Source organism: Dendrobates tinctorius, unplaced genomic scaffold (genome assembly GCF_039654945.1).
Source record: "Dendrobates tinctorius isolate UK_male_01 unplaced genomic scaffold, ASM3965494v1 ptg000160l, whole genome shotgun sequence".
Taxonomy (NCBI): domain Eukaryota; kingdom Metazoa; phylum Chordata; class Amphibia; order Anura; family Dendrobatidae; genus Dendrobates; species Dendrobates tinctorius.
The window spans coordinates 21,676,744-21,687,677 of record NW_027361827.1 but is presented as its reverse complement, the minus strand read 5'-3'; the positions used below and the strand labels follow the sequence as shown (position 1 = coordinate 21,687,677).

Sequence of the window (10,934 nt, the reverse complement as noted above, 5' to 3'; positions counted from 1 at the left end):
AGGACGACTGATCCGGGTACATGAAAGAATGAATGGGGCCATGTATCGTGAGATTTTGAGTGCAAACCTCCTTCCATCAGCAAGGGCATTGAAGATGAAACGTGGCTGGGTCTTTCAACATGACAATGATCCAAAGCACACCGCCAGGGCAACGAAGGAGTGGCTTCGTAAGAAGCATTTCAAGGTCCTGGAGTGGCCTAGCCAGTCTCCAGATCTCAACCCTATAGAAAACCTTTGGAGGGAGTTGAAAGTCCGTGTTGCCAAGCGAAAAGCCAAAAACATCACTGCTCTAGAGGAGATCTGCATGGAGGAATGGGCCAACATACCAACAACAGTGTGTGGCAACCTTGTGAAGACTTACATAAAACGTTCGACCTCTGTCATTGCCAACAAAGGGTATATCACAAAGTATTGAGATGAAATTTTGTTTCTGACCAAATACTTATTTTCCACCATAATATGCAAATAAAATGAAAAAAAAACAGACAATGTGATTTTCTGGATTTTTTTTTCTCAGTTTGTCTCCCATAGTTGAGGTCTACCTATGATGTAAATTACAGACGCCTCTCATCTTTTTAAGTGGTGGAACTTGCACTATTGCTGACTGACTAAATACTTTTTTGCCCCACTGTAGGTGGTAGTGCACGAGATGTAATCAGTGATCTTGAATTCTTTAAGGCCATCAGCAGAGATGAATGACATTGCACGTACATGATTGCGGCATGCGAGACAATCGCCGCACAGATAAAATCCCCACTTGTGTTTACCAGCTTTAAAAAAATCGGGTGTGTTAGCCACATAATGGCTCCTAACTTTTTTGCCCCACTGTATGTTGTATACTTGGCCAGATGAAATTGTAAATTGACCTACAGTCATGGCCAAAAGTTTTGAGAATGACACAAATATTAATTTTTACAAAGTCTACTGCTTCATTTTTTCTAATGGCAATTTGCATATACTCCAGAATGTTATAAAGAGTGATCAGCTTAACAGCAATTACTTGCAAAGTCAATATTTGCCTAGAAAATGAACTTTATCCCCCAAAACACATTTCAACACCATTGCAGCCCTGCCTTAAAAGGACCAGCTAAAATCGTTTCAGTGATTGCTCCATTAACACAGGTGTGGGTGTTGATGAGGACAGGGCTGGAGATCAATCTGTCATGATTAAGTAAGAATGACACCACTGGACACTTTAAAAGGAGGCTGGTGCTTGGCATCATTGTTTCTCTTCTGTTAACCATGGTTATCTCTAAAGAAACACGTGCAGTCATCATTGCACTGCACAAAAATGGCCTAACAGGGAAGAGTATCGCAGCTAGAAAGATTGCACCTCAGTCAACAATCCATCGCATTATCAAGAACTTCAAGGAGAGAGGTTCCCTTGTTTCAGCTGCGGGATCGGGCTACCAGCAGTGCAGAGCTTGCTCAGGAATGGCAGCAGGCAGGTGTGAGTGCATCTGCACGCACTGTGAGGCGGAGACTCTTGGAGTAAGGCCTGGTCTCAAGGAGGGCAGCAAAGAAGCCACTTCTCTCCAGGAAAAACATCATGGACAGACTGATATTCTGCAAGAGGTACAGGAAGTGGACTGCTGAGGACTGGGGTAAAGTCATTTTCTCTGATGAATCCCCTTTTCGATTGTTTGGGACATCTGGAAAACGGCTTATTCGGAGAAGACCAGGTGAGCGCTACCACCAGTCTTGTCTCATGCCAACTATCAAGCATCCTGAAGCCATTTATGTGTGGGGTTGCTTCTCAGCCAAGTGAATGGGCTCTCTCTCAGTCTTGCCTAAAAACACAGCCATGAATAAAGAATGGTACCAGAATGTCCTCCAAGAGCAACTTCTCCCAACCGTCCAAGAGCAGTTTGGAGATCAACAATGCCTTTTTCAACATGATGGAGCACCTTGCCATAAAGCAAAGGTGATAACTAAATGGCTCAGGGAACAAAACATAGAGATTTTGGGACCATGGCCTGGAAACTCCCCAGATCTTAATCCCATTGAGAACTTGTGGTCAATCATCAAGAGACGGGTGGACAAACAAAAACCTTCAAATTCAGACAAAATAAAAGCATTGATTTTGCAAGAATGGACTGCTATCAGTCAGAATTTGATCCAGAAGTTGATTGAGAGCATGCTAGGGAGAATTGCTGAGGTCCTGAAGAAGAAGGGTCAACACTGTAAATATTGACTTGCTGCATTAACTCATTCTAACTGTCAATATAACCTTTTGCTACTCATAATATGATTGCAATTATATTTCTGTATGTGATAAAAACATCTGACAAACACACATAAAAACCAGAGGCCAGCAGATGATGTGAAAATATAATATTTGTGTCATTCTCAAAACTTTTGGCCATGACTGTATATTGGGCTGACCTCACGTGAACTCTGGGTACGTACCCGTGAGCACATTAGAGATATCATGGCCGCAAGCGAGGTGGATGACGTTGCTTCCCTTAAGACCATCCCCCACCACTTTAAGCTACATCACAAATGTAGCCCAAAAGATCTTCAGGTATTCGGTATTGACAGAGTACGCTGTGGCATTAGGGGTGGGGATATGAAACGCACTTTAGCACATCTTGAATGTCGCTGGATGACAACTCTGGGTACTAAACCTCTCGGTCGGGTCTGAATGAGCAATTGAGTTTTGTTCCTTTCTTATAAAACACAATAAACTTTTACTACTTGCTATAGTGTTTTTTCTTGGATTTGGATTTTAATTCTGTGTGTCCTTTGTTCAATGTAGTACTTACATCTCATGGTGTAATTCCATCTACTGTCTATGTCTTCTGGACTGTTTATGAACTTTCAGAAAGTTGATGTATTATCAACTGGAGAACAACTTTCCACTTTCCTAATGACAGGATCTGCAGTGTCTTTGAATGTGGCTCCATCAGCGCAATATTATGATTATTATAAATGGTGTATTTTACATATTACCATACCATATTAATTTTTTTTTGTCTTTTTTTGTATTTAAATGTTATTTAATTTGTACCGCACAGTATCGTTTCTAACTTGATTTGTTCACCATTTTTTATTGCTTCATTATCTTTATTTTTCTTTAGTTTTCACTTTATCCCTTAATTCCAGTGGAACAAATATTACATATCTTACTATGCACATGTCACTTTATTTAGATATTATTAGCATGGTATTTGTCATAACTTCTTATGCACATCTCTAATATGGGCAATAGGTTAAGTTTTATATTACTATCTGTTGCGCGTATGTTTCCCTTTTATTTGCCCTCTTTCAATATGGAGACTCGGTGCGTTGCCAAGACCACTGCGGCAGTGTCCATGGTGCTTCCCTCACAGCATCCGGAAATAATGTGGCTGAGTATTTGATGTCACGAGGGATTTCCCTCTAACCTGCCTCGTCATGTGAGGACCTGTGACGCGGTGCACATGCGCAGTTCATGGCGCTGATTATCCATGGCACCTGTCGAATCTGCTCATAAATGCCCAAGGGACACAGTCAGTTACAGCCCTCCTAGGAAGCCCACGCGAAACGCGCATCGGGGCTGCACCGGACACACGTCGGCAGGCAGTACCATGGGTAAGCTGAGCATCTTACCTCACTTATGACATCTCCATTGGGTTTTGAGATACCTGAAGTCGGTATTTACTCTTAAAAATAGTCATCACCCATGTAATACTATTTTTTTTTGACTGGGAGACCTCCTGATTGTATTCTTATACTGCACCTTACAGGCACTATGCACTTCGAGTATAACAGAATTCTGGTCCTTTAAGGTCGGCTCAGCTGTTTCTCTTGTTCCCTTCCTGTGACATAATCAACGTTTGCTGTCCTTCACACATCAGCCCACTCTGTGCTTTGTTTTCTTAACTATTTTGTTGTATGTGTTATGCTCTGTAATTTTTCATTAATAAAATTTGTTAACTTTTCTACTATACTTGTGTTTGGACAATGACTCCGCCAGGTTTTTGTATGATCTATTGCTTTATGTTAGGTAGCTGTCAGACCTCTGAAACCCCCTGTCGATCATAAGAATAAAGGGCATGCATTTGAGTTCCTCCAGCACAGCTGCTCCCCGACCACCTGGCTGTGTAGGGAAGTTGAATGATACCTGTTGCCATAGACAGATTATAATGAGGGCAATCTGGGCTACCATCTGGGGCCCGAGTCTTCAGGAGGGCAATGGCCAGATTGCCCTCATTATAATGTTTTGTGCACCGGCAAGGAGCTTTCCTGGAGCTACGCTGCCAAAGATTCAGAATGGCAGCACAGCTCCAGTAGTGCTCTTGTCGCCTCTGCCATGTAGCTCAATGATGTCTTCAGCCGGTGCGGGCCAGCATGTATGCTGCGCGCTAGCAATAACCAGCAATCGTACTGTTTATAGGTTGCTATGTGGGGGGTTCATACTATATGGAGGAAGTTATGTGGGGGTTCATACTGTATATTGGAGGCTATATGAGGGCTCGTAGTATATATAGGAGCCTATGTGAAGGCTCATACTGTATATAGCGGTTAATACTGTATGGAGGCTATTTGGGGTTCATACTGTATAAGGGGGTTCATATTGTATATAGGAGGCTATTTGGGGCTCATACTGTATATAGGAAGCTATGTTCTTGATCATACTGTACATAGGGAACTATGTGTGGGCTTATAGTGTATATAGAGAGAAAAGTAGGTGCTCATATGTATATATGAGACTGTACAGAGGATCCTACTGTATCTAAGGAGCTATGTGCTGTCTTATACTGTATATAGGAGGCTATATATATGATATATTCACAGCAGGGGCTCTCCAAATGGGACATGATGTCCGCTAATGATTCCAGGCAATTTTACATTCAAAAAAGTCAAATGACGCTCCTTACCTTACGAGCCCTGCCGTGCTCCCAAACAGTAGTTTTCTCCCTCATATTGGGTATCGGCATACTCGGGAGAAATTGCACAACAAATTGTATGGTACAATTTCTCCTGTTACCCTTATGAAAATGCAATATTTCAGCAAATTTTGAATTAAAAAGTCAAATAGTGCTTCTTCCCTTCCGAGCTCTGCCGTGTGCCCAAACAGTGGTTTTCCCCAACATATGGGGTTTCGGCATGCTCAGGAGAAATTGTTCAACAAATTGTGTGGTACAATTTCTCCTGTTACCCTTGCGAACCCTTCGGTCTAAAGGAAAATTTTTGTGAAAGAAAAGTAAATATTTATTTTTTCCTTCCACATTCCAAAAATTCCTATGAAGCAACTGGAGTGTTAATAAACTCTTGAATGTGGTTTTGAGCACTTTGAGGGGTGTAGTTGTTAGAATGGTGTCACTTTTGAGTATTTTCTGCTATATAGGCCCCCAAAGTTACTTCTAATGTGAGGTGGTCCCTAAAAAAAAGTTTTTGTAAATTTTGTTGTAAAAATCGTTTGTCAACGTTAGAATTTTCTTACAAAAAAAAATTGTGCTGATGTAAAGTAGACATATGGGAAAGGTTAACTATTAACTATTTTATGTGACATTACTCTGATTTAAGGGCATAACAATTAAGTTTTTTAACATTTTTTGCCAAATTTCTTTTTTTTTCACAAATAAACATAGTCAAAGTCATAACAAAGAAATTTTACTGATATAATAAAGTATAATAAGTCACGAAAAAAGCTATCTCAAAATCAGTGGGATCCATTGAAGAATTCCAGAGTTATGACCTCATAAAGTGACAGTGGTCAGTACTGAAAAAAAATAGCCTGGTCAGAAAGGTGGAAACAGGCTTAAGGATGAAGGGGTTAAATACAGGGCCTATACTGATCCTATATTTGTAGAATACCCCAGCTTTCTGCCATCACTTTCTGAGAATGTATACACAGTAATATTACTACTTATTATTTCTTTACATATATCAACAATAAATTGAATCTGAGACATGTTTTTTTTGCCCATGCTGACAACGAATTATGGTTTTCATGTAAAGTATTCTAAAGTAATAATGTGAAGGTGATTTACTTTATGGTGTTCACATCTCATATTTATGTCCTCCATCCACTTTAAAAATGCTGTGATTTTCGGATTTGGCTCTTTTGTTTTATCTCTGGCAAACTGAACGATCCTTAGCTTTCTCCACACGTCATGTAATTGGGGTCCGAGAACACTTTCATATTGCTGCATTGCTTTACACAAGTATTCTAGAAAGAAACAGAATTGTAATGTAAGCAGTCCTCCAAAGAGGTGGGAGGATTACACAACAGTAAACGGCAGTATATTATGTAGAGGCCTATGGCGCCTGCTGTGAATGTTTAATCAGCACCTTGTCCGATGGGTGACTTAAAATTAGAAACAGGCCTGAGACTGGAGTGTAAGTATCACAGTACCATCATACTAGAGATTTAGAAGAGCTGCGCGTTAGTTCTCAGGATCCATCTTTCATGTAAATACAGAACACCAAAACATAAGCACGTCTGAATACAATCTCATGCTACCACGGAAAGCCTGAGAGAGGGCAGACATGGTGGGCTAGCGTGGTCTACATCCTCTAAACACACCGCACATGATGTATGGAACCAGGTGCTTTACAGGACAATGCTGTGGTGTTACATTCAACTGGTCTCATAAAAATGGCACCGCTTATATTGTAAAAAAATATGCAAATGTAATGCCCCTTTTATGCTTTCTTCAGTGTAACTAAACAAACCTAAGGGAATAAAACTGTAAAGCAGTAAGGGAATAATACCACTAGATGGTGTATTTTTCTAACATACATTTCTAAAAGCAGCAGGTCAAAAGCTAATATGTCAGTAAACATTTAGGAAAGGTCTCTCCAGCTTTCATTCAACAGTCAAATTCCTGAAATTAATATTAAAGGAAAAAGGGGGATAAGGTAGCATAAAATTAAAAAGTGCAAGATGTGAGTCACGGAGCTTGGACCACTGGACGATAAAACACACACAAAGTAATCACCAAAATGTTTAGAAATAATAGAATAGATGGGAGTGCTGCCACTCTTCATTATTTGTATGTACGTAAGTATATACAGTACCTTAAAAAAGTGTTCATACCCCATTAAATTTTACATATATTTTCATGTTAGACCCCAAAATTAAAATGTATTTTTATTGAGATGTTATGTGATATACACTACCGTTCAAAAGTTTAGGGTCACTTAGAAATTTCCTTATTTTTGAAAGAAACGCAGTTTTTTCCAATGAAGCTAACATTAAAGGATTCAGAAATACACTCTATACATTGTTAATGTTGCAAATGACTAATCTAGCTGCAAATGTCTGGTTTGTAATACAATATCTTCATTGGTGTATAGAGGTCCATTTCCAACAACCATCACTCCGGTGTTCTTATGGTACTTTGTGTTTGCTAACTGTGTAAGAAGGCTAATGGATGGTTAGAATACCCTTGAAAACCCTTGTGCAAGTATGTTAGCACAGCTGAAAACAGTTTGGCTGATCAGAGAAGTTATAAACCTGACCTTCCTTTGAGCTGGTTGAGAATCTGGAGCATTACATTTGTTGGCTCCATTAAACTCTCAAAATGGCCAGAAAAAAAGAACTTTCATGTGAAACACGACACTCTATTCTTGTTCTTAGAAATGAAGGCTGTACCATGTGAGAAATTGCCAAGAAACTGAAGATTTCCTACAACGGTGTGTACTACTTCCTTCAGAGGAGAGCACAAACAAGTTCTAACCAGAGTAGAAAGAGAAGTGGGAGCCCCTGCTGCACAACTGAGCTACAAGACAAGTACATTAGAGTCTGTAATTTGAGAAATCGATGCCTCACAGGTCCTCAACTGGCAGCTTCATTAAATAGTACACGCAAAACGCCAGTGTCAACGTCTACAGTGAAGAGGCGACTCTGGGATGCTGGCCTTCAGGGCAGAGTGGCAAAGAAAAAGCCATATCTGAGACTGGCTAATAAAAGGAAAAGATTAATATGGGCAAACGAACACAGACATTGGACAGAGGAATATTGAAAAAAGTGTTATGGACAGACAAATCCAAGTTTGAGGTGTTTGGATCACACAGAAGAACATTTGTGAGATGCAGAACAACTGAAAAGGCGCTGGAAGAGTGCCTGACGCCATCTGTCAAGCATGGTGGAGGTAATGTGATGGTTTGGGGTTGCTTTGGTGCTGGTAAAGTGAGAGATTTGTACAAGGAAAAAGAGATTTTGAATAAGGAAGGCTATCACACCATTTTGCAACGCCATGCCATACCCTGTGGACAGCGCTTGATTGGAGCCAATTTCATTCTACAACAGGACAATGACCCAAAGCACACCTCCAAATTATGCAAGAACTATTTAGGGAAGAAGTAGGCAGCTGGTATTCTATCTGTAATGGAGTGGCAAGCGCAGTCACCAGATCTCAACCCCATTGAGCTGTTGTGGAAGCAGCTTGACCGTATGGTACACAAAAAGTGCCCATCAAGCCAAACCAACATATGGGAGGGGCTTCTGGAAGCATGGGGTGAAATTTCTCCAGATTACCTCAGCAAATTAACTGCTTGAATACCAAAGGTCTGAAATGCTGTAATTGCTGCAAAGGAAGCATTCCTTGATGAAAGCAAAGTTTGAAGGAGAAAATTATCATTTCAAATTAAAATTTGTTTTTCGAACCTTGTCAATGTCTGGACTAGATTTTAAGTTCATTTGGCAACTCATTTGATTAATAAAAGTATGATTTTTTCGTGGAAAACACAAAATTGAACAGTAGTGTATGAACACAAAGTAGTGAGTACTTGTGAAGTGTAAAAGAACTTCTGACTGATCGGAAATCCAAGGTAATGGTCAAAAATTTTCTTTCAATCAGTATTGCATCAACTAATTGAGTAAAACTGAAGTTTTTGTAAAAGTTATATTATTATAGTGGTTTGAAAAAAACACTATATTGTAATCCGAACGCTGCTAACTTATTCTTATTATTCAGTTGATTTCCGCAATTAATGTGGCCCGAACCGCTACACGCACAGACTCCGTTAAGGTGTCGTTTCGAAGCCAGCGTCCATGAGTGGTGTGGTAAGTATTTTTCATGTCGATCGGATTTGTAGTTTTTGCGCAATTTGCATTAGAAATTTTTTTTTCCCGTCATTGGAATGCATTGTCTCAATGCTTTTCAATGGGGAAATTTTGCCACAGACAAAACATGCCCTGAGGCGATTGAAATGGCAGTTAAGCTCATTGATATGCGCAGGCAGACCCAGTTACTATGCCAACGCCTACGAACTTCACATGACGCCCCCAGGACACAGATTCTGCCATATAATATCAGCTCTTAAAGCGAAACCCAAAGCACAAATACAAATGTAGCTTCATCACATGACGCATGCCCCTGAGAGAGAATGAGTCTTAAAGGGCCGGCGCGCCAAATCGAAAGCTGAGTGACCCCAGGCTCCAAATCGGAGGCTGAGCCACCCCGGCCTCCAAATCGGACCCAGAGTGGCCCCGCTCACCAAATCGGACCCAAAGTGGCCCCGCCCACCAAATCGGACCCAGAGTGTCCCCGCCCACCAAATCGGACCGAGGGGCCCTGCCCACCAAATCGGACCCTGTAGGGCCCCGCCCACCAAATTAGACCCAGTGGCCCTGCCCACCAAATCGGACCCTGAGGGGCCCCGCCCACCAAATCGGACCCTGAAGGGCCCCACCCACCAAATCGGACCCTGTAGGGCCCCGCCCACCAAATCGGACCCTGAGGGGCCCCACCCACCAAATCAGACCCAGGGGGCCCCACAAGCCAAAGTGACCCCTGAGAGGCACCCACAGTTAAAACGGATCCTGAGTTGAAAGTCTTGCAGGGGCAGCAGGCACGTCTCTCTTAAAGGGGCAGGCCGGGCACCATTTCAAAGCACTATCTGTACTTCCTTCAGGAAATACACATCTAGTTAACCTTACTATCATGTTATGGGTTAATAAAAAGTTCTACGATTAAAATCATTTATGCTGAGCACTATATTGTGTATGCATACAGTTGTGTGAAAAAGTGTTTCCCTCCTTGCTGATGTCCTATTCTCTTGCATATTTGTCACACTTAAATGTTTCAGATCGTGAAACAAATTGAAATATTAGACAAAGGTAACAAAAGTAATCACAAAATGCAGTTTTTTTAATTGAAGGTCTTTATTATTAAGGGAAAAAGAAATCCTAACCTACAGGGCCCTGTGTGAAAAAGTGATTGTCCCCTAAACCTAAAAACCTAAAAAGAGATAAAAACATAATAGAGTTCCTGAAGGCTACCCATGGGATCCATATTTCTGTACTGTAAATGAGGAAAGACTGTGCGTGGAGAGTTCCTCCGTGTGGTACAGTTGGTTAATTTTGTGCAGCAACCGGCTTTTGTTTGGGATGTTGGGTGAACGCCATAGCGTGGGAATCAAAATCTTACCCGCTGTAAAGGGCCTGTCACACTAAGAGATATCGCTATAACTAGTGACGTTATAGCGATATTGCTAGCGATATCTCTGTGTCTGATACTTACCTACGACCGGCTCCCCCGCTGGTTATCGCTGATCGCGCGAGAACGTTCAGGACTGTTTCTCGTCGTCAGCTTCCTGCGGCGCTTCCTGCTGTGACGACGAGCGACGCGTGGAGCCGGACGGGAGGATGCAGGATCGCCTGGTGTGACAGGTAAGTAGCGACCCCCGTCCCCAGCGATGTCGCTAGTGAGATCTGCCTATGTGGCAGCTCACTAGCGACCACTTAGCGATGCACCAGCGATCCTGACCGCGTCATATCGCTGGTCGGGATCGCTGGTACATCGCTAAGTGTGACAGTACCTTTAAAGTGAAGGAGGCCAACAGAGATATTCATTAGTTTTTGGGAGCTATTGGAAAATTAAGAAAGACATGCTCCAGAGTTAGTTTTATATGTATGTGGATAACTTCTTCTAATGTTTGGGCTACTATGCTCCAAAATTTTTGAATAGTGTGACAAGACCACCAAACGTGGAGGTATG

General features: G+C 41.6%; 1 protein-coding gene across 5 annotated transcripts in view; it reads right to left on the bottom strand.

The window, feature by feature from the left end:
- LOC141052466 (protein shortage in chiasmata 1 ortholog-like) overlaps positions 1-10,934 on the bottom strand; it is a 356,749-nt gene that overhangs the window by 295,810 nt on the left and 50,005 nt on the right. For 4 of the 5 annotated variants that reach the window (XM_073549702.1, XM_073549705.1, XM_073549703.1 and 1 more), the window contains one exon: positions 5,979-6,157. The exons of the other annotated variant lie outside the window; for it this stretch is intronic. In XM_073549702.1, coding sequence (XP_073405803.1) covers positions 5,979-6,157 — 179 coding nt within the window. The remainder of the gene's footprint in view (positions 1-5,978; positions 6,158-10,934) is intronic. 5 annotated transcript variants of the gene reach the window in all.